General features: G+C 34.2%; 1 protein-coding gene across 3 annotated transcripts; it reads left to right on the forward strand.

Moving 5' to 3' along the window:
* The first annotated feature begins 14,728 nt into the window (after nucleotides 1–14,728).
* LOC120777990 (serine/threonine-protein kinase tricornered) lies at nucleotides 14,729–18,352 on the forward strand. 3 transcript variants are annotated; one of them, XM_040109636.1, is made up of 6 exons: nucleotides 14,729–14,943; nucleotides 15,661–16,191; nucleotides 16,426–16,635; nucleotides 16,694–16,800; nucleotides 16,869–17,353; nucleotides 17,420–18,352. In XM_040109636.1, exons 2-6 carry the CDS (start codon nucleotides 15,727–15,729, stop codon nucleotides 17,512–17,514), a joined length of 1,362 nt encoding a protein of 453 aa, XP_039965570.1. In that variant the 5' UTR covers nucleotides 14,729–14,943; nucleotides 15,661–15,726; the 3' UTR covers nucleotides 17,515–18,352. The 3 variants fall into 3 exon arrangements, with proteins under 3 accessions (XP_039965570.1, XP_039965569.1, XP_039965571.1); XM_040109635.1 differs by having other exon boundaries at nucleotides 14,729–14,939; XM_040109637.1 differs by having other exon boundaries at nucleotides 14,729–14,939; nucleotides 15,716–16,191.
* The last annotated feature ends 6,340 nt before the right edge of the window (nucleotides 18,353–24,692 follow it).

A 24,692-nucleotide genomic window follows, 5' to 3' on the forward strand; every position in this document is an offset into this window, starting at 1 on the left:
AAAATGGGAAAGCAAAAATACAACCGAGGTAGAATGGTTGAAGGACAGTGGGTTTTTGGCGGTTTTGAACGCGGTAGTAAACAACTTTTTATAGCAGCTGTTTAAAGTCGTTCAAAAAATTCACTGCTTAAAATAATCAAACAAAAAATTTTACCCGGACCACCATCACTTCCGATTGTTGGAAGGGATACGATTGTCTTAATGACAAGGGTTTTTCACCCCGACAGTGGTGCACACACACAAAACATAGAAAGGATATGGCGTGAAGTTCGTGCAAATGTACCACGGTGCAGGCGAAAAGAGTCGCATTTTCCAGGGTATTTAGCCGAATTTTTTTTAAGCGTAGATTTTCTAGTCATGGTGAAAGAATCCATGGAATTTTTGAAACTGTAGGGAAATTATTACCCCTATTGCAGATTTCAACCCAACTGCATTTCAGTCTAAGTTTAAAAATTCAGTATTGCCAATTTCAACTCAATCCGTTAAAAAAAATTACGGTTGAAGTATGATCGAACTTCAACTTTTTTTGGTATTGCGGTTTTCAACTCTGTACAAGTGGGGTTGACTAGTATATAAATAAACTTCAACTGCTTAATAGCCGTTGAAGTTCAACATTCGTGGGGTGAAATACTAAAAAATATTAAAGAAAAATGGAGGACGGGTAAAATAACTATTTTAATTAATGTTAAATTAATTTTAATTAATAGTTTTTATATATTTTTAGAAAAAATAAAGTTACAACAAAAAAGCAATTCGAAAAATTGGTGGAATTAATGGAGAAGTTTCCAGAAGTAGGAAGAGGAAAGCCACAATTTGGAAACAATAAATTCAAAACCAAAGAATTGTGGGAGAGTGTGGCACTGCAGTTAAATTGTTTAGGGCCACCAAGCAGAACTGCCTACGAATGGGAACGAGTAAGTTATGGTTATGACATTAAAATACTAACTAAAAATAAAATTTGTTTATTAGGTGTGGATTCACTATAAGGCAAATCTAAAGAAAAAACTTGCAAACAACAGGAATAACTACCTTGCGACTGGTGGTGGACCGATGAGCCCAGTGGAGGAGAGCGTGGCCCAGCTTATTCAATTAAGGGAAGCAGTTGCACCAAGTGGGCTAGCATTTGGTGTGGAGAATATACCTCCTACTGTCGCCGATGTGCCTTGAACGCTGATCATTGTCCACTCCAGTTGTGCAGGAACGCCCGACTCCTTCCAGGAGAGTTCAGTCAAGGAGGGCAAACAATTGTATGGAGTCGGATAGGCTGCAACTCCTTTCAACCCAGGCTGAAACGCAACAGCAAATTTAAAAAAAAATTGGACAGTTGGAGAAAACTGTACATAAGTCTTATACTCTCCAAAAAGAAGCTTTACATGTAAAAAAAGGAAAATGGAGAAAGAAAAGCAAACGAGGCGCATGAACTCCACGCACTTACAATTGAGGTGCAGCGCCTAAAAATTGCTAAATTAAATTCTTCGCAAAGATTTTAATTTTTTTTGGTTATTTAACATACGAAGTAATATTTTTTTATTTTATTTTTAATTATTCTGGAATGAAGTGATATTTTATATTTTTGTACCATAGTTTAAGTTTATATTAAAAAATGAAGTGATATTGTTATTTAATGAATTTATTTAAATAAAATTTATATACATACATACATACTTATATGCCTGAATAAATAGCACATTAGAAATAATAAATAAAATTTAGTATTTTAATTATTTATGGGGAAGTCATAATATTATTGCGAATTATTCGAGCCGTATCCTCTTCTTCCCTTTCTATGTCCAAAACATCATTGGTCATTGTAGTATTTGAAGTAGATGGTATTTCTTCCGGAGATTCCACTTGAAAGTGTTGGCAAATATTGTGCAATGCGCAACAAGCATTCACAATTTGCGTAGCCTTTTCGGGAGTGTAATGTAAACCTCGTACAGATAAAAGACATCGAAATCTACTCTTGAGTACACCAATTGTCCGCCCTACAATATTCCGGGCCTTTGAGTGCTCTCCTGAACATTTACCAAACACTATTTAACCAGCTACTTAATTTAATTATCTTTATTTACTTACAAGTAAATCCGACATAGAATTATATTTTGCATACGAATATAAATGTTTTCAGTTAAGCGGATAGATAAAGGAATAGGACGAATTAGAGAAGCTAATGTGTGTTGATCAATATTGACGGCATTAAATATTTTAGTTTGCTGAATACAGTCTTACCAGATGAAAGTTACAATATTAGAAATAGTTAATAAGTGGATCTATTACAATTTGAAGAGATGCTAAACGCTACAATACTCCCCCTCAAAAACAAATTAAAGTTTTTAGGAAGAATTTTAATTTTTATACATTAATTTGGAATATAGGCGTTCTTATTACTAAATCTAACTCCAAAAGAAGTACTACGATGAGTTTTCTCGGCTGCTGTGAAGAATTCTAGTTCGTTTACGTCGCTGTCGACTACGTATACTGGTTTAAGTCTATTCACTGAAATGGAGGTTGGGTTGCCCCGGTAGTCTATGACAAAATATTTGTTGTGACGAGCGATAACTTTGAACGGTCTTTCGTAGGGCGATGAGATTGAAATTTCTATATGATCATTTCGTACCAAAATATGAGAACAGGTGTTTAGGTCCTTAAAATAAAAAAAGAAATGTGGTGTCGTGGGACACCAGGTAGGAACGAAGTTCCTTCGGATAATGTAGAATCGATAGAATTTGCAAAAAACATTGTGCTTAATTTTATGTAGGTTGTCTTGATTTTTCTCTCAAATTTCGCTGATTAGTTTTTATTTAAGTACAGATAACGGATTTACTCTCACTTTTTTCAGTTAGGTCCCGCAGCAAAATCCCTATCTCCTCCAAGTCTGCCGTAAGGAACTGCCAATAATTCTTCGCTAAAATAAAAGTTAAATACTACATTTTGGGCATTATAACAAAAAAACTCAAACCATTAACCAACCTGCGCCAAAAAATATGCAACAATTCAACTTCCCCTAAACGTACTTAGTGCAAGCACAATTCTCACCCAAAACTAATTTGCATAAATAATATAATAAAACATAATGTTACAGATTTTCAAGCCTAATTATTTTGCAAAACCTAAAGGTATGCTAAAACTAGCGATCTTACAGTCTTTTTCTTACGGGTTATTTTTTACGGGTTTACTATCACTTTTTTTCCGTTAGGTCCCGCAGCAAAATCCATATCTTCTCCAAGCATGCCGTAAGGAACTTCGTTCCAAAAAATGTTCCCTTTCCGTGTCTTGACGTTTCTGCAGGTGCTAGATTTTTGAAATGTTGATTTAAGTGAAATAGTTCGGCAGTGGTTGTTTGATTGTTTGAAAGAGCGATGAATTCTCCAGGCAAACGTATTGGTTCTCCATAAACGAGTTCGGCTGGCGTAGTGGCCATGTCTTCTTTCCATGCTGTTCGAAGACCAAGTAGTACAACCGGTAGAGCGTCTAACCAAGTTTCTCGATGGCAAAGGAGTGCAGATTTAAGTTGGCGATGAAAACGTTCGACTAAGCCATTTGATTGCGGATGATATGGAGATGTTTGATGCGAAACTTTGACTCAAATTGTCGTTCTTGATCGGATGTTAATCGTTTTGGCACACCGTACCGAGCGATCCAGTGGGCGAGTAGTGCTCGTGCTACAGTGTCTGCTGTACCGTTTTCCAAAGTTATTGATTCCGGAAAACGCGTAAAACGATCAATTATAGTTAAACATTGTGTTCGATTGTGTTCGTTAATACGTGTCGTTGAGTGTTTGTATTTGGATGTACTAATAAAGTTGTTTGAGCAAGTGCTTGTTTTGCTCAGTTGGACGATGACTGAAGTTCTTTGGTGCATTCTATTCTTTGCGAATTTTTGACGTTTGGTCCTTCCAGCAATGAGTTGAGCGGAGCGAGAATTTCGGCCTCTTGTTTGATGAATTTCCTGTAAAAATTTATTGTACCAAGAAAACTTCTTAAACTTTTGATAGTAGTAAGAAATCCAATAATTAGGATAGCGTTAACCTTATCTTTTAATGGTGTTATGCCATTTTTGTTGACGGTGTGACTCAAGAATTTTACCTCGGTTAAACCAAAATTAGATTTTGTGGGATTAATGACTAATCCATAACCTTGAAGGCGTTTAAATAAAATTTCAAGATGTTGCAAATGTTCGCGCTCGTTGGCAGAAGCAACCAGAATATCGTCGATATATACGAATAAGAATGGAAGATCTCGGGTTACTTCATCGATGAACCTTTGAAACGTTTGAGCGGCGTTTCTTTGACCAAAGGTCATATAAGGAAACTCAAGTAGTCCAAAAGGCGTTATAATGGCCGTTTTAGAATTGTCTTCTGATACCCGGGATTTGGTTAAGAGCACGAATCAAATCTATAGTTGAAAAAATGCTTTTACCATGTAATGTTGAGGTAAAGTCCTCAAGGCAGCGTACGTGGTATTTATCGGGAATTGTGCAAGCATTTAGACTGCGGTAGTCTCCACATTGTCGCCATCCTCTAGTGCTTTTTGTTGTTAAGTGCAGTGGCGATGACCATGAATTGTTCGAAGGTCGAGCGATTCCCAGTTTGATCATGTTATCAAACTCGTGACGTACAGCTTACAGTTTATCCGGTGGTAAACGACGTGCTTTGCTAGTTACTGGTGGTCTGTTTGAAGTTTGCATGTGGAGGAAAGTATTGTGTTTCTTCCCTCTTGTTTCGCTGCCTGGATTTGTAATCTGGAAAATTTCGTAGTAATTTACGGTACATTGTATATTCTTTGATTGCTCGGATGGAAATCGTATTCGTTATTGTAGCAATTTGAGCGGGTGATGTTAATCCAGTGCGTCCGTCGAGTAGACATATTCGCTTGAGGTCAGAGTTCGTAAAACCATCAAAATACGCTCTTGCTCTGATGAGTAATATTCTGCAAGAGAACATCATTTCAAATACTCAGGAGCGCAAGCTTAACTAACATTCTCATCACAAAAAACTCCTCACGTATTTGGCTCACTCATATATTAGCATGAGCGAGCATTTTTAAAAGATAACTATTTGCCTAACGCATCATCTTTATTTTCATCGCTCTGAGTGTTCAAGTGATGCGAAAAATAAAACTCATCTTTATACTCTCGCAACAAAGTTGCTAAGGAGTGTATTATAGTTTTGTTTACAAAACCCCTACTAAGTTTTTTGAACATATCTCGGAAACTACGATAGCTATGTCAACCAAACTCTATAGAGTCGTTTTCGTCAGGCATTCCCATATACAGTTCAAAAATGGAAGAAATCGGATAATACCCACGCCCACCTCCCATACAAAGGTTATGTTGAAAATCACTAAAAGTGCGTTAACCCACTAATAAAAAACGTCAGAAACACTAAATTTTACGAAAGAAATGGCAGAAGGAAGCTGCACCCAGGATTTTTTTTTTAATTGAAAATGGGCGTGGCGGCGCCCACTTATGGGCCAAAAACCATATCTCAGGAACTACTTGACCGATTTTAATGAAATTCGATACATAATATTTTCTTAACACTTTGATGACATGTACGAAATATGGGTGAAATCGGTTCACAACCACGCCTTCTTCCAATATAACGCTATTTTGAATACCATCTGATGCCTTCTCTGTATAATATGTATATGCATACATTAGGAACCAATGATGATAGCGGAATAAAGCTTTAGACAAATACGGTATTTGAAAAATATGTAAATGACTGATAATGAAATCTCGATTATCACTTTATCGTGCGAGAATATAAAATGTTCGGTGACACCCGAACTTAGCCCTTCCTTTCTTGTTTTTACTTGTCATTAGTATTGTCTCTTATTTAAAGAAAAAAAAGCAACAGCATATACATATGTATTTACAAATAAAGAATAGGCACTCAAATTTTTATTTAGTTATTTTCCGTATTTGTACATACATATGTACGTGCATAAGTAAGTACTTATTTATTAAAACAAACAAAACATGTATATATTTCAATAGAAAATATTCAATAAATAAATAAATAATTCAATAAATAAAGTTGATAATTTTTTGATGAAAAAATACCTTAAGAAAAATTCATATTATTAAAAAGTTCTTCATTTAACCTTATCAAAAGCAAATTATTGATATTTTGTGCGTTGAGCCTGGAACGATGCTTAGTTAAAATTAACGAAAAATCACTAAAGGCACGTTCCACTGAAGTCTGATTACATGGAACAGATAGAACTACTTCGGCTAATTTGGCTAAAGCTGGCTCATGGCTTCGCAAACCTTTTCAGTAATCCAGTATGTTTGTTTGGAAAGGCATCCGAGTTTCGTGTGCTAGTCCTTCAAGTTTTTGACGAATTGTTTGAACATTGCTTGTTGACTGAGGAGATTGCTGCGTCCAAGAAGGAACTTTTTGTTCAAGTAATTGAAAAGTATCATTTGAAGACAGAGAAGGTTCGAATTCAACTTGGCTGTCCACTGCATCATTGTATATTGGATTTCCCTCCAAAGAACTTAACATTGTGCTTGTAGAAATTATATGTGACTAGAGAATATAAACCAACAAAAAATGATAATCATATTTTATCGATCAGTAATGTCATGCATAATTTTTAGTAAATAATAAAGTAAGGATATTATAGATTGAAATGTACTTACTACCGCCTGTTTTCTTTGCATTTCATTGAAGAACAGTGAATCCATATAATTAAATCTTCGATCCATATATAAAGCGGAAACGAATGCATTGTTTTCAAGAAGCTTTTCCTTCCGCAACTGCTAATAACTAATAAAGTACTAGCGAAGATATTGTTCGGCATAGTTTCCAATTTCGTTTCACAAAGCAGCCAATCCCTCTAGAAATCACCCATTATATAATCTTCAGTTTGCAAACTTCTTGTACATTCAGCAATGGGCTTAAACGCAGCAACAAAATTTTGTACGAAATCCCAATTTATTTGACAGTTAACTTCGTGAATATTTACAAATTCTTCCAAGTTCAACAGAGAATTTAACATATCGAACGTAGAATTCCATCTAGTTAAATTGTCTAATGTAGGCATTCGGATACCTTCACCAAAAATTTTCATTACGAATCTTTTTCGAAGAAAACGTGCCGCCTCTCTACACTTTGTTAATTCTGTTGAAACAGTTTTATATACATCATGTGCAGCTAGTTGGAGCGTATGTACAGCACATCTTACCACCGACAATACCGAATTCAATCTAGTGTGAATTTGTTCATATTCATCATCATCCGTGGTTTCACTTTCTTGAAGTAACTCTGAAGTTTTCACAACGTTCGCTCCATTATCGGTAGTAGAAGAATATATTTGTGCCGCGTTTATACCTAATTTATGGAAACTTTTTAAGATTACTTCCTTTAGAAACAGTGCAGTGTGTCTTTTTTTCAATTCCACCATCCCAATAGTAAAAATTTTTATTTGAAAATTATCAATAACTTGTACGTTTATTCCCAATATACTTTTTTCCATTGGTGAAGCAATGTCCAACTTTATGCAAATCATTTTGTTTCGTAGTAAATCAGATAGTTTGATTTTCATTTGTTCGGCACATGTGCCAAGTCTTTCAATTATATCCCTTGAGTTTACTGTTATATTAAATTCGTGGTCATAAGGCTCTATAATTTTTTTAAAATACTGTTCATCATCAAAAAGCCTAAATGGTATGGCTTTAACAGTAATCAGCCCCACACAGCACTTAAAAAAATTACTTTGATTCAATTTTATTTTTACTTTTCTTAATGTTTCCGATGACTCAATTTGTACAAAATTATATTTGTGAACTAAAGTGTAATGTCTTTTTATGTTGTGCAAAACTTGACCTTTAAATTGTTTTTTGCATAAAAGGCACATCGATTGATTTGTTTCACTGTCATATGATACGTACTTTGTTTTGTCAATTTTTGAAAACCTGCCCATCTTTAACTTATAAAATTTTAAGCTAACAAAACTGTAATGCATCTTAATCCAAAATGACAATTGAGAAAACGCCGACCCATGACAAAAAAAACAATCATTGTATAGCGAAATTCTCTTAGAGAACAGTATTTTTGCATCGTCTTCCTGATTAAAATTATTTACCTACACACAATGCAACTTAAATTAACGGTTAATCATGCATGTACCCAAAACTGTTAATATTTACACCAACAACAATTAAACTTTAACATAAATTTATACATAAATATACATACTCTCTAAGAGAATAAGAAATTGCTCAAGTGCACTCTCTGCTGCATTACTGACTTTATCAGCGATACAAAATACTGAGTGCTGAAACCTGAGATGAGAAAAAGAAACTTAGCGCTCTTGTGAGGAGTATTATTTTGAGGAGCACGTACGTATGCGGAAAATATTAGAGCGAAAAGATAAGATAAGTATTAAAGAGAAATATTCTAGAAGAGCACTCTTTCCTTTGAACTCACAATTGAGGAAATCAAAATTTATTGCTCCTCAATTCTGTTGTACTGAGGAGGAAGATAAAAATTTTACTCCTCAGTGATGAGTATTTGCGAACTCTGCTTGAGGTCGACTAATAAGTCAAAGTGACTCAAAAAGTCAGCTCCAATGATTGGTCTCGTGACGTCGGCGATGGTAAATTACTACAAAAAATTACGGCGAAGACCTAGATTAAGAGACAATTACCGTTTTCCGTATGTTTGGATGATGGATCCGTTTCCTGCCTGTAGTTGGTGTTGCATTTTTCGACCATTCTTTTGGGAAACCCGATAAATCGGAACCTGTTTCCACCAGGTATTGGTACCAGAGGTTCGATCTCGAATGTAAAGACAGGGAGAATTTCGCAGAGCATCACTACCCGCCATTATCGACTCTCTAGAGCGTTTCCCGAAAATGTGCAGCCTGGTTTGCACCGAATAGCGTTTTTACCGTAAATTTGCCAACGTTGTATTTGTTTGCAATGCTAACGTGGCGCGAGTGTCCTTCGGTAAAGCGGGACACCATTTAGTCTTAAGTACATCTTCGTCGACGCCTGGAACATAGGCTTTAAGATGGCGCAGGAGTTGTGTTCTTCACTATTATTTAAACCAACATACGGCCCCCGGGCCACCATCCGGCCCGCCATCTCTTATAGTCTTTGGGCATCCCAGTTGTATAGGCCTGAAATACGTGATGGATAAAGTAGTGCAGACAGTTAATTTTATACGCGCAAGAGGGCTTAACCACAGGCAGTTCCAGGCTTTTCTGGCTGATGTCGGTTCAGATCACGAAGACATTGTATACTTCAGTCGCGTTCGCTGGCTCAGCAGAGCAGCTACACTAAAACGATTCTATTCCCTGCTGGACGACTTAAAGATTTTTCTTGGCAACAAAGACCAAGAAATTACTTTCCTTACTGATGAGGAGTGGTTGGCTGATCTGGCTTTCCTGGTTGATATAACTAAATATCTTTCTGATCTTAACTTAAAACTACAAGAGAAAGACCAACTATGCACACAGTTATACGAACACGTTCTAGCTTTCACAAAAAAGCTTTTGTTGTTGGAAAAGCAGCTGGAACAAAAGCAGTTGATTCATTGGGAGACCTTATCTACAAGAAAGCAAGATACCTTGGATTTTGACAAGTACGTGTTGATGTTACAAAGATTAAGGAACGAGTTTGACGACAGATTCGCAGACTTCAAATCACAAACTCCCTGCATGAAAGTGTTTCAAAATCCATTTGATGTTGAAATTGAAGGCGCTGCGCTGAGTTTACAGCTGGAGTTAATAGAATTGCAAAGCAGCTCTCATCTAAAAACAGCATATTGTCTTCCAAACTTAATTGAATTTAAAAAAAAAAGTATATTACACCCAGTCAATACCCAAACCTTACTAAGCTGGTTATTCAACATATTTCTTTATTTGGTAGTACATATGTTTGCGAGCAGCTGTTTTCTCGCATGAAATTTAACAAATCAAAAACCAGATCATCTTTATTAGATAGCCATCTTAAAGGCATTTTGCGCATAGCCACTTCTAAAACTCCAGCTGACATACATAGATGCGCTGTGCAAACAGAAAAAATTTCAGACATCTCATTAATTAGATTTTAAGAATAAGAATATCTTTACATGCTAAGGCCATAGTTACATTAATAATAATATATTAAGAATTATGTGATGTTGCTTTTTATAAATAAATAAATATACCAAAACTGAAGGTCATTTTATTTTTTTTTTTTGGCCCGCTACGGTTATGAAAATGCTAAACCTGGCCCTTCACAAAATTATGTTGGACGGGCCTGATTTAAACAAATTGACCGTGAAAAAATATTTATAATATAGCACGGACATTTTTCTTTGAGTTCACAAAATTTCATCGATTTACCTTCAGTAGTTCATGAGAAAATAATTTTACCAATTTTTCTAAATTTTTCTAAATTTCAACCTTTAATAACTTGAACAAAAAAATTAATTTTGACGAAATATTTATATCACGGATAATGCGTCTGGTCCCATTCCTAATGAATTGCTAATTTTGAAAATCGGACTTTTTTTGAATTTTTCATAGCCCCCTTGAAATGGTTTGACCCTTATATTTTACATACGAATATAAATGTTTTCTGTTAAGCGCTTTATACCATGTTCAGACCGACAATTTAAAAGATTAGATTACATTTAAGCATTTCATAACCCAACAGTGTTCTTACTGCCGTTGAAAAGATTAAAAACAGCTGTTTTTGTCATTCAAGAATTTACATCGCTCAATATTTATCAAAAGAAAACATTGTCATATAGTATTTTGTATATACATATAATGGAAATAGTGGGCGCATTTTTTCGTTTGAGAAGTCGATTTTCAGCAGAAATTAGATTCATTGCTCTAATAAAAATTTGTTTGTTTACATTTTCTCCCCTTTGTAGTGTCTAAATCAGCAGTGATAATGTAATAAATTTTCAATGCTGACAAGTAGATGGCGCAAAATCAGAGTCGCACAGAGAGATTTAGCGTGGATCAGTTTCAAATCACTCCGATGAAGTGATTTTGAACTGTCATTTTTGTATGGGGAAATCTTGATAAATTTATAAGATTAGTGGGATAAACCACTCAACAGCCGAAATCGTGTGATTAAGTGTCGGTCTGAACATGGTATTAGAACAAGTGTGGCCTTGTCCGATGATAATCAAAGCATAGATAAAGGAATAGGACGTATTAGAGAAGCTAATATGTGGCGATCAGTATTGTAACGGGATTAATAGCGGAATTCTGTAACCAGTATCTAGTTACTATTCACTAAACAGTCTCTAGCGTTAGTCTCAAAATATTGTCTCAAATTTGAGACCTGATAGTTAGCAGGTCACCAAACTAATAGCGGGATTCTGTAACCAGTCTCTAGTCTCAATTTGAGACATTTTGAGGCAAAGTCTCAATTTGAGACTAGTTACTATTCACTAAACAGTCTCTAGCGTTAGTCTCAAAATATTGAGACCTGGTAGTTAGCAGGTCACAAAACTAAAAAGAACTACTGTCTGCCATTTTGAATATACTGAATAGAGATCATCATGGATATTAATCGATTGTCGTTTCTTTATATTTTGTAAGCAACTCAAACACGAAAAGGTTAAAAATAAATCAATTTCACATAGATTTCGTAAATATTATGAAACAAAGTCAACATATATTTTTATTTTCATTGATAATTATGTTTTTTGACTATGTTATAGAAAATTTAATATTTGTTATCGACATATGTATTTATTTGCATTCAAGTGTAAAAACATCTCTGAATAATGAAATGTAATAGATTTTGTGACTGTCACTTACAGAATAGCAAAATCGTCTCAAGTCTCAAAAATTGTCTCTAACTTAAAATCTCAAATTTAGAGACTTGAGACTGTCTCAAGTTACAGAATCGCACGGTAATTTTGCACTGTAGAAAACAGGGGTAAAGGGATGCCCAACTTATTTCAGTTTGAGAGCGCCTTAAAATCATATCATTTTCTATTGTAGCCAGATCGGGCAAAATAATGATTTTTGGGCATTTAAATTAAAACACCCAACATATTTTACGATTGCAAATTATTAAATATTGGACTTTTAATATATGACGAAACTACTTAAATCCTTTTTTATGATTTTATGGTATATTAAAACAACTCACTTGTGATCTTTCAATACTTAATAAGGTGAATTAAGTCCGTTAGTTCTCAATAATTAAATGTTTTTAATCATTGGTAATTGAAAATTAATTCTGCTATATGCATCACATTGCAAAACGTTCCATGAAATATATTTAACTTTCGTATTTTCTTTGATTTTCATTGTTTCCACTTTTTATTAGCGATTTTGAACGACGGCAACAAATTTTGGTATATAATCTTGCCGTTCCAATCATTCCAATTGCAAAATGTCAAAACCTACCAGATCCAGTCAACTGTCAAAGTTTGGTATGTGAGCGGTTTTCACATATCCAGTGACAGGAGAGTTGGGCATCTCTTTATTTCTGGTAGAAACGTGATATAATAATAATTTTGAATTTCGTTATCTACATGTTTTTCGTATGTCGTATGCATAGTATAATAGAAATATTTTGAAAAAATGTAAATAAGGAAATATTTACAATACCATTTAGCAGTATTAAATGTAATAATAAATAAAAATTAATTTTAATTAAAATAAAATATTAATAGCGGGTATTCTAAATATTATTCTATTCATTCAAAAGTAATTTGTACAGAAAGAACGAAGCGCAGAACAAAGGGTATGCCACAATAAACACTTTGCTTTCCGTGTTTCTCTCCAATAAAAATGGCGACTGTTGCTTGGCAAAGCGTAAAAAGATGAAAGTTGCCCAAAATTTTGCTTAGCTTCGCGTCGAAAATATTTATTTGAACGTACACATACAATATAGTTCATCGAACGTTTCTGCCAATACAAACGTTTGACGCAAAGCGAACCAAAAGTTCTACGTGAATTTGCCATAAGTGTCGCATAAGCGAACTGCACAAACATTTCGAACCATTGAACATATTGAGGGGCACTAAAAGATAATTTGCCGATAATGAGCGACAAAAGAGTCTCCATTGGAACGCAATATAACGCAAGCAATAATTTGACATTAATTTGGCGTACACAGATTAGGTCTTTTGAACATTTTCATCTTCATATAAACATAAATGCATGTTCATTAAGATCTCTTAATCAACTACAAAAATTATATTTTTACTTAATTCTTTCATCTAACTAAAATTACGTTTGCAATATTTCGGCTAAATAATAAAAATTTAAAAGTAGTCAGTAGGTAGCGGCAAAATACTGTCAAAAATTCCTCATGCCCATAAATTTAGTATGGCGCTTACCTAAATAAACTGTGCGACAACACAGAAGTTTGAAATATTTGATTTTAGCATGCATTTTTTTTAATTTCCTGACGCGCGATGTTTAATGCTTGTACAAATGAATTAATAATAAAAATGATTCGTTTTGGAGTTTATTTTTTTTTTTGTATTAGTTTTAGAATTTAATGAGATTTTTGACAATGAGTTGCCGCTTTATTTAGGGATGCCGCGTCGGGGATAACGTGTCGCTAAAGCTTTTGTTTAGGATTGAAATAAATAATAACGTAAATAAATTAGTAATTACGAATAAATAACATATATGTATTAACATATGCTTGCTATTGTATACAGCGGTTGTTTTTAATTCATTCATTTCTGACTGCATGTCTGTATTCAAATTTGTAAGTTATTAAAATTTTATTTACATCAAGAGCTAGGTAAAATTATAACATCCGGATTCACTACGAAAAACGTAAAAATTTCTCCTTTATCTGTATGCATCAATGTCAAATTTACTCCCTTACCAATAACTAATGGAGTTCTCTGTTATATATGCTTGACTAAAATTTTTTTTTTTTATTTTTTTAATAATTCCTTAAATAAGATACATAAATATTACTTAAGCTATTTTTTAATATGCTGTCAGACCGCAAAATAACTTGGAAGGCATTCAAACACTTTTTTACTGATTTGCCAACATTGCAAAATATAGGTCTTATTTAATATTATAATTATTTTTAAAGTAAAAATACTTTCATTTTATTAAACTAATAGCGGGATTCTGTAACCAGTCTCTAGTCTCTATTTGAGACATTTTGAGGCAAAGTCTCAATTTGAGACTAGTTACTATTCACTAAACAGTCTCTAGCGTTAGTCTCAAAATATTGAGACCTGGTAGTTAGCAGGTCACAAAACTAAAAAGAACTCTTGTCTGCCATTTTGAATATACTGAATAGAGATCATCATAGATATTAATCGATTGTCGTTTCTTTATATTTTGTAAGCAACTCAAACACGAAAAGGTTAAAAAAAATAAACCAATTTTATATAAATTTCGTAAATATTATGAAACAAAGTCAACATATATTTTTATTTTCATTGATAATTATGTTTTTTGACTATGTTATAGAAAATTTAATATTTGTTATCGACATATTTATTTTCATTCAAGTGTAAAAACATCTCTGAATAATGAAATGTAATAGATTTTGTGACTGTCGCTTACAGAATAGCAATATCATCTCAAGTCTCAAAAATTGTCTCTAACTTAAAATCTCAAATTTAGAGACTTGAGACTGTCTCAAGTTACAGAATCGCACGGTAAAGCTGCCAAAACGAAAATATTCTAGTAATATGTTCCATTTTTAGTGTCTGTAGTTCATATATGTATGTAAATGAATAAATAATTCCGTCTGGCAATGCTTTCGTATTTCAGTCAATATTTTCATTTTTATTCCGACCACAAGTATTTTATCGGGAAATCTCTTATTTCTATCGTGTTAAGAAATTGTAGGAAAATACACAAACTTTACTATTTGATGATGATATTTATAAATTGTGGAGCAATGAAATAAGGTCAAAAAAGTGTAAATACTCAGAAAACTGATTCAACCGCTAGCGTTATATCCAATCTTACAAGCTCTGTGAAGTAGGTATAGTTGATGTATGCTTTGTTTTCTTTGATTCTGATGCAAACGTGTGTGATCAGGGCCACTGAAAACTATAAGTATTGAATCCCATGAAAGTAATATTTGAACATACATGTTTTCTTCCGAAGTCGAACATACTCGTGTGATTTAAATCATATGTATTCTTTGCATTAGTATTAACATAATATTGTATATATTATTCACATTAAATAAGGCGTCCAAAATAAAACACTTCTTTCTGTATTTAAATTAAAATTATTGGCCAAAAGTAAAAAACTAAAATTTTGGTAGCTATTGATTAACAGAGAATATAAAAATATGTAAAATTTTAAAATGTCTGAGATCACTAAGTAATATTTTCGGGCTACGAAAAAAAAATATCTTGATCAATCCTGAGTCTGTTTTGAATAGTCTTTTTTATTGTACAATGCAATGTTTATTTTCATTGCACTCTCAATCCGAGCGAAAACATTGGACTCGCTTATATTTCCCCGAACAGATAACGAATTTACCAGTTAAATATTTTCATGGTCTATTTATTTGTTTAATTTTCATTATTTAATATGTTTGGAAATATTTCAGTCTGATTTTGAATATTATAATTTTGGCCCTAATGAACAGTAAAATACTTTACGATTTTGCTTGTACTATCGCTTTGTAAGCGTTGCTATTGCACGAATATGTCTATATACATTTATATTTTTATATGCTATTTTTAAGGTTCTCTTAATCATTCAATTTTGCAACATTGTGCTAACTGTTGTGTGTATCAAAGATCCTATAATTATGAGTGCGGACGGTTCTTCCATACGCTTCAGCGACCACACATTGGACAAAGCAACAAAAGCTAAAGTAACATTGGAAAATTATTACAGCAACTTAGTAACTCAATACGGAGAACGCAAACAACGTCTAGCTAAATTAGAGGCTCAGCTGAAGGATGAAAGTCTAACGGAATCTCAAAGACAGGAGAAAAGGTTACAACATGCCCAAAAAGAAACAGAATTTTTACGTCTGAAAAGACTGCGGTTAGGAGTTGAGGATTTCGAAGCATTGAAAGTTATTGGAAGAGGAGCGTTTGGGGAAGTGCGACTAGTACAGAAGAAAGACACAGGGCATGTGTATGCTATGAAAGTGCTGCGTAAAGCTGATATGCTGGAAAAGGAACAAGTGGCTCATGTCCGCGCCGAACGTGATGTTCTTGTTGAAGCAGACCACCAATGGGTAGTTAAAATGTACTACAGTTTTCAGGTGAGTTCTAATATCTTAAATAAATATATATATAAATAGAAAATATACCTAACGCAGCACATAGTCGAAAGATTTGAAATACATATGTATGTATTAAATCGTACGCCATGTAAAATTTTCTGATATAAGTAATAAGATTAACGAAGTTCAATTTTTAAAGAAAATTAATTCGTATTTTGACTAAAGGAAAAGTATTGATGATTTTTGATAATTTTTTTTCATTACACCAAAAAGGATCCTGTTAATTTGTATTTAATTATGGAGTTCTTACCGGGTGGAGATATGATGACCCTCCTAATGAAAAAAGATACTCTCTCAGAAGAATGCACGCAATTCTACATTAGTGAAACGGCATTAGCAATTGACTCAATACATAAATTGGGATTTATTCATAGAGATATAAAGCCGGATAATTTGCTTCTCGATGCACGTGGACACCTAAAGGTTAGTTAAGTATTAATAATTTTTGCTTTGAACCTTACAATGTTTAACACTAATGCAGCTTTCTGATTTCGGACTGTGTACGGGATTGAAAAAATCACATCGCACCGACTTTTACCGGGACCTTTCACAAGCTAAACCATCCGATTTTATTGGAACATGCGCCAGGTAATTTTATTTTATTGTCTTCTTTTTGGTTATAGATATTTGAATTTTACTGAATTTTGAAATTTTAGTCCAATGGATTCAAAAAGGAGAGCAGAATCGTGGAAACGGAATCGTAGAGCTTTGGCATACAGCACTGTTGGTACACCTGACTACATCGCTCCTGAAGTATTCTTACAGACTGGTTACGGACCGGCTTGTGACTGGTGGTCATTAGGCGTAATAATGTATGAAATGCTAATGGGTTATCCACCATTTTGCTCTGATAATCCCCAAGATACATATCGCAAAGTGATGAACTGGCGGGAAACGTTAATATTTCCACCGGAAATACCAATATCCGAGGAAGCAAAAGATACCATTGTCAAATTCTGCTGCGAAGCTGACCGCCGTCTAGGCTCACAGCGTGGTCTTGACGATTTAAAATCTGTGTCGTTTTTCAGAGGAGTTGATTGGGAACATATTAGAGAGCGTCCTGCAGCTATACCCGTTGATGTGCGTTCTATCGACGATACGTCCAATTTTGACGAGTTCCCTGATGTTTCACTCGAAATACGTATGTTTAATATTTTTTTACCCGCATATTCATTCAACATTAACAAATCATATTACGTATTTACAGCATCTGCCCCTATACCTCAAGGCAGCGAAATAGCCAAGGATTGGGTGTTCATTAACTACACATTTAAGCGCTTTGAAGTACGAAATTTGGAATGAAGTTGCTGTATGAGCACTGCTACGTAGATATAATTTATTAAATTTGATTCAATGATTTAATATCGAAAATTGTATTTATTGAGTTTAATTAGACCAGTGTGCATAAATAATTAATTTTATTCATACATAATAATTATTTCCAACTAATAAGTGTTAGTGTAGTGGACAGTTTGTGATGATTATTTCAAATTATATTGTAAGTCTTGTTTAAAACATGTCTTTGAAAGGTATATATCGTCTAAAATGCAATAATAAGGATCCATAAGTACTAGGTAATTTTTTTTATTGGTTACCTTTCACTGCATATTACATATGTATATGTACAAAATTTTAAACTTTAGCTTTCAGATATAACCAAGTTATAAACATTTCAAATAAGACTAGTTTCCTTCTCTTGTAAACTAATGAGAATCTATTATCTTGTATTTTAGATCACGATTTGCTCTCTTTTATCATAGATTTTTTTTTGTTTTCAATACAAACATATACATAATTTTGATTCTAAATTCATTCATATGGGCTTAGTAAACAAAAACTTCACAAATTAGTGCGCAATATTCATAATTGTTGAAGAATATTACTAACAAAAATATATTTGACTTTTTATTAATAATTCTAAAAATATTAATATGTGTATTAACTGATACTTAATATAAAATAATGTTTAATTTTCGCTTATTTGCTAGATGTTACGTATAAAAATGTTAAGAAATGGACTTATTGTCTGCGAAAAATTTTAAATTATTTTTGGTAATGCATAGAAATAAACGATAGAAATATGATAACAAAAATAACGCAATATAAGATGAATGTGAATTTGCAAAATACAAGCCTTAAAGTATTTTCTTTTAACTTTTCATCTTGACCTTAATGAATGAATTTTGTGAGAATCCTTTAATTATTCTTCCTCTTTGAGAGTCATTGTCCGACTTCTTCTTCTTGATAGCTGCTACCCAACCAGGGCCCTATCCTGTATCAAATCCAAGCAAATCCTCCGATTTGTTCATGAGCTGCTCCATTTAACAACTCCAACTTAAAATGTTAACTGAGTCGTTATTACATAAAGATCATTATGAAATTGTACATATATTCCTATTGTTTTTAGAAAGGACTTAGGATTCTTATTATTAAAATATATACATATGTATACACGTTTACGGATAGCGAAACATTTTTTTTGGCAGATCATATCTTATTTTATAAACTTATGTATATTTAACGTTAACTTCGGCTGCACCGAAGCTACTATACTCTTCACAGGTGCATTTCTTTTAGTTACTATGTGCTTAAGTAATTCTAAAAACGTAACCGGCCAGTGGTTTTCATCCAAAGGAAAACATTTTACTAGTTCTTTTTAGCCAGGTTGTTTGCTAGAAACATTAACAATTAACTCATACCAAATTTCGTGAAGTTGTATCGTCAAATGAGAAAGTTTCCCTTGGAAGCATTTGATTTCGATTATACAGTTTGTATGGAAGCTATATGCTATAGTTAACCGATCTGAACAATTTCTTCGGAGATTACATTGTTGCCTTAGAAAACAATCTAATAATTTCGTGAATATATCCTGTCAAATGCAAAAGTTTCCCATGCAAGCATTTGATTCCGATCGTTCAGTTTGTATGGCAGCTATATGTTATAGTGGTCCGATATCGGCAGTTCCGAAAATAGCAGCTTCTTGAAGAGAAAAAAAAAATGACGTTTGCAAAATTTTATAATGATATCTTAAAAACTGAGGGACTAGTTCGTATATATACAGACAGACGGACAGACGTACATGGCTAAATCGACTCAGCTCAACATACTGACCATTTAAATATATACTTTATAGGGTCTCCGGCGCTTCCTTCTGGGTGTTGCAAACTTCGTGGCACACTTAATATACCTTGTTCAGGGTATAAAAATAAATAAATTTGGTCGAAATGATTGATCCAAAGGTACTGTCAATGCGAAATAGTAGCTCCGTTAAAGCTATGGCACCACGCCCAGACAGTACTGTCTAATAATGCTGGACTTTCGAGACAGTACGCCTTCGTACTACACCTTTAACTCCGGCTGCTTTAGCTTGTATTTGGACCTGCAGGGGCAAAAATACCTCTGCACACACTCCTTGCAGGATTATTCGTGTTGTTTTGTTGGTTGACACTCCTTGGTCCGGGTACTTTCTGGTAACGTAGACTCGACCGACTTGGGAATGGGATTATTCATCCGAAAACATAGTACATTCAGAAAAGTACTGTATGTGTACAATCCACATGTCCTCCGATATTTAAAGAGTACAACGGAATTTAAAATACCGTAATTTTAACCCTTAAAAGCCTGATAACTCCGATTCATTCAAAATTTTGATATTTATTATAATTGTCAGTTACAAACAACATCTGTTCTACAATTGCATACTGATGCAGATATGGTTTACAGCTAGGAATTCTGTTTCGTCGAACTGTTACCAATACTTAAATTCCTTGAGTGCGCAAATAACTCAAATGGTGTAGTAGTTGTCGAAAAATATACAATAATTGACGAAACGTGGCACAATACGGCTCAAACGAACTACAACATTACATGACGCCCTATATTCGGTTCGTTTTCAAATGGATAGTCGTTCGGTCCCCGAGTAAATTTCAAAATTGTAGTAAAAGCCTAAATTATCGCACATAAAGAACAATTTGTAGCCTCAAGGGTAGGGCTTGTCTGGCATACGAGTACATGTTACGTTGGTATTTAGTGCAGCATCCATTGTTTTTTATAACTGCCGAGCAACATCTGGTCATAGATTCTATTTATTCTGGCATATAACGTTTGGAATTTTATCCCATGCGGATTGAAATCTGGCGATTGCGGGGCCAGCTTAAAACTTCAATGCCATTTTGCCTAAAACATTTCTTTGCTCGCTTTGGGTCATTATCTTGTTGAAACATCCGTCGAAGGGACACATTAAACTCCGCGTAAGGTAAAGTGGTTTCACTTAAATTTCAGGTGTATTTTAAGGCATCCATTGTACCCTCGATACGAAATAGCAGATCTGTTCCATAATACGAGATGTACCCCTAAACTATTATTCTCCCGCCGCCATGTTTTATCGTTTTTATAGTGTGTTGTCGTAGAAATTTGGTGTTGGATGCTCTTTGCAAAGAGAGACTGTCCCGTTTAGAGTTGAATAAATCTGGTTTCATCTGACCAAGGAATATTTCGCCACTTGCTAGCTAACCAATCAGCACGATTTCGGCAAAATTTAAAGGTTTTTTTTATTCCTTAAATTGAACAACTTTAGCTTTCAAATTGTTTCTGATTTTCAAGCGGTCGAAGCATTCATATCCAAAAAATACTGTTTTTTAAAAAACAGAAGAGATCACAAACGAATCTTTTTTCAATTGATGCAGGATTAGCTTTTGCAAAATCGCTCTGATTTTGGGTTCTGCATCTCTATTGTTTCACTTCGCAAAATGATTATTTTTATCGTTTGGCTTTACTTTAACGCACACGTCGTTTCATAGTCAATAGCACAATTTCACTGATTTGCAAAAACCGAACACACAATTGAATGCAGACAGTTATTTCTGCATATTTATTCACAAGCGATGTGATTATTAAACTACAATTAGTTCATGACATTTTAGGTTCACAAAAGAATTTAAATAATGTAACATCTTCAGTGAATGCGTGGCTTTATTTTATCGCTCATTACTGTACATACAGTTTGTCAATTAACTGCTTGCAAAATGAAAAAAGTATACAAATTCAAATTTAAACTATAATAGCTTTTTTAATATAATAATTTTTTGCGTTATTTAATTTGACTTAATCAAAGCGACTACCAACTAATGATTATTTTCCATATTCAAACACAATTCGAAGAAAACATAAGCAACAAAAAAACGTGCTTAAAATTTTAATGATTGTGCATATGTATGCATGTTCATGTGTGCGATTACTATGAATTATCTGAATATTGGGTAGTCGAAAAAGTCTTTTCGTATTACTACCACTTTTTGCCATTTTTTCGCTAGAGACATTATCCCATCAGTGTAAATCGAAATTTCCAGAAAGGAAGCGAGCGAACCATTGTTGTGATACATGAACTGATGCAGCATCATTTCACAAAAATTTTAAAATATAGCGAATTTCTTCATTATTTTCACTCATTTTTGAACAGCTGTGACTTTTTTCCAACTTCCCCGAATTAAATTTTTAGGTAATTTTTTTTTTTTCAATATTATTTTATTCATTGGATCTGCTTTTTTTAAGCCTAACAATAAGTTAAAAAATCTTAAATCTAGTGATTGAGCTGTTTTGGTGATACGTTGCTATTTAGTAAGCATTAGCCAAAGTGTTTGGGTGACCTCGGAGTTTAGATATTTATTTAATTCTGCTGTCTTCTATTTCTTTCATTATAATAGGAATACCAAGGTCTTTATGTATATGAACTCGTGATTGTTCTAAGCATTTTCGATTGGAACCTTTGTAGCATATATCAATATTAGTTGCACAGGTCGTACCCAAAGTTGAATGCCATACATCCAAATAGTTTTTATGACCTCATTGTCAGTGGCGGATCCAGAGACGATTCTTGGGGGGGAAATTGAATTTATCCTTCGATTTGGGCTTCAAACTTATTATTGCGAGAGAAATACAGTACAAATTACAACAAAAATTGTCAATTCCAATTTTTTGGTAAACAAAGTGGTATAATCGAAAAGTCAACCATATGCATGCATTACATAGTGGCTCATTTTATTAAAAATTCAAACAGAAAATTCCTTTTACATTGCGTGTTTCAAAACACAAAACGATGACTGCCAAGTTTTGCGAATCTTTCGATGACTTCTTCTGCGGTGATTTCGATGTCATGATGAGTATGAAGCAACGCTAATCCAACTACTCTCTCTTGAAGCACGGTCGTCCTAAGCCATGTTTTGATGCGGGGAAGATAAGAGAAAGAACGTTCAGAGCTCGCGTTTCTTACGGGAAGTGTACAGAATACTCGGAGATACATAGGTGTGGATTGTTGGGAATATGTCGGCCTCACATTTTCTTAATGTTTCCAGTGCAGAAGTTGTAATTTCGCTGCCTTCAATTTTTTTTGCTGCTGCCAGTGACATTGCCAGTAGCTTAATTCACTTTTGAATTTCAATTTTTGTACGCTTTTTTCATCATCCAGAAAATTCCCAAATCTTTCTATCAAGTATCCGATTAGATCATCGATTTCGTTTTCTTTTAAAATACTTGCTTTTTCTGGAAGCAACACACTCAATTGGTAACCATCCAAAACTTCTTGTGAAAAACGAGCTTCCAAATCTTCTTTGATGGTATCCAGCAGAGGTATGTAGACAGAGACCCTGTAGTAATCTTCGCAAGTTTTCACGTCGTAATTTTCGCGTTTCGTTTGTCGACCACATGTTCTCGGTTTCGCTTCGTCAACATCGAGTTTTTCCGCCATTTTCTTGGCTTCTGAATAAATCAATCGGAATATTTCATCAACTTTTTCCCTCTTTTTTTCCAACGTGGCAAGCAACGTCCCAATCATTTTTGATGCCTTCGCCAAATCAATTGCTTAATTTTGAAGAACTACGCTGAGCGAATGGGTGAGCGATAGAATGTCGCTGAGGCAGAAGAGCCCGACGATAAATTCGAACTTGCACAAAGCCCATATGAAAATTGTTGCTTTGCTTGCTTTTTCTCTGTTCTTCCACTCACTGATTTTTACAGAGCTTCGATGATCAACGGTAACTTCGCCACACGTTTTGGAAATGAGTTCTTGAAGAATTTGTCGACTTCTCGTATGGCACTGGCAACGTTTTCGATTAATTGTACTTTCACTGACTTTGAAATACTGTTGTTGAGTTTGTGCGAGAAACACGGAGTCATGACAGCATATTCGGCCGAATATTTTTTTTTTACAAAATGTGAATAAAAATCGGGTCCATTTCCCGACAGAGCCGGGAAAATTTCCGTGCCTGATTTCCAGGCGTTTCCGGACCAGCCGTTATCGTCGGGAATCGCCGTGTTCCGAGGACGAGGGCAAGTTAAAACACGGGTTCTATATGCGAAATTGGCTACTACTATTGTTGAATAAACAAACCTAACCTCAATTTTTATGTAAACACTCGTTTGAATGTCAGTGAAATTTCACCACGCACAAAAACGAACATTAAATGCGAAACAACATCGATACTTACCATTTTAGATATTCAAAATTGGGCACTTTATTTACCAGAATAAGGTATAACTTCACAGAAATTGACGAAAATGAAATGGGTAACTTGGGCAACTTATAGTAACTATGTATATAGATGATTCCGCTCAGCTGGGCAAAGCGTGATACTATTGGACAGACAAGTTGAGGCTTTTTGGCGAGATAAACGGATTTAAATGAAACGTCACCATGCGTCGAGTATTTTTATACTCAATAGTACCAATTGTACAGTTTGAGACATATGTACATATATGCCCGCAGAGATATCGAACCTTTGGGCATTCGATAGTCCCAAGCCAGAGGCAGCCCACACTGAAAAGACCTGGCTCATGTAAAACCAGGCTTAACCCAATAGATGACTTGCGTTTGTAAAAAGAAATACTGTTCCCTGGCATTAGCTGTGTGATATTACTTTGTTTTGTTGCAGAAAAAACAAATATTGAACGCATACTTATGATTTGAAATATAATTTTTTTATATGTAAGTTAGCACCCCATACATTCAAAAAGTATCATATGATGCATTAATATCATATGATACAAAGTAATATAATATGACACCACTAAATCGCTGAGAGTGCGACACGTGTAGTGGCAACCTGTGGGAAGCGCAGCGTCAGCAAACTCCGTACCCGTTGCAGCGGCAAACATAGGTCTAGAGTTAAGTATAATTAATTGTTAATTTTAGTTCTTTAGTGGAATTCAATAAAGGAGCATAGCTCCCAGAAAACATTTTTTTTAATAAAAATAACAAAACGTTTTTTAACTGGCGCCCGAGCAGGGACCAGCGCGCGTAATAGTAACAGCCTGAAAACAAAAAGTAAGGCTTCGCGAGTGGCGAACGGTAGTGATTGTGAATAAAAAAGAAAAGCCTGAAAATAAAAAAGTAAGGCTCCGTGAGTTAAAAAACAAAAAAAAAAGTGTGTAACAACGGAAAATACAATAAATACTGTGCTAACGAGCGGCTAAAACGCACAACGTGG

The sequence above is a fragment of the Bactrocera tryoni genome, chromosome 5 (genome assembly GCF_016617805.1).
Source record: "Bactrocera tryoni isolate S06 chromosome 5, CSIRO_BtryS06_freeze2, whole genome shotgun sequence".
Classification (NCBI taxonomy): domain Eukaryota; kingdom Metazoa; phylum Arthropoda; class Insecta; order Diptera; family Tephritidae; genus Bactrocera; species Bactrocera tryoni.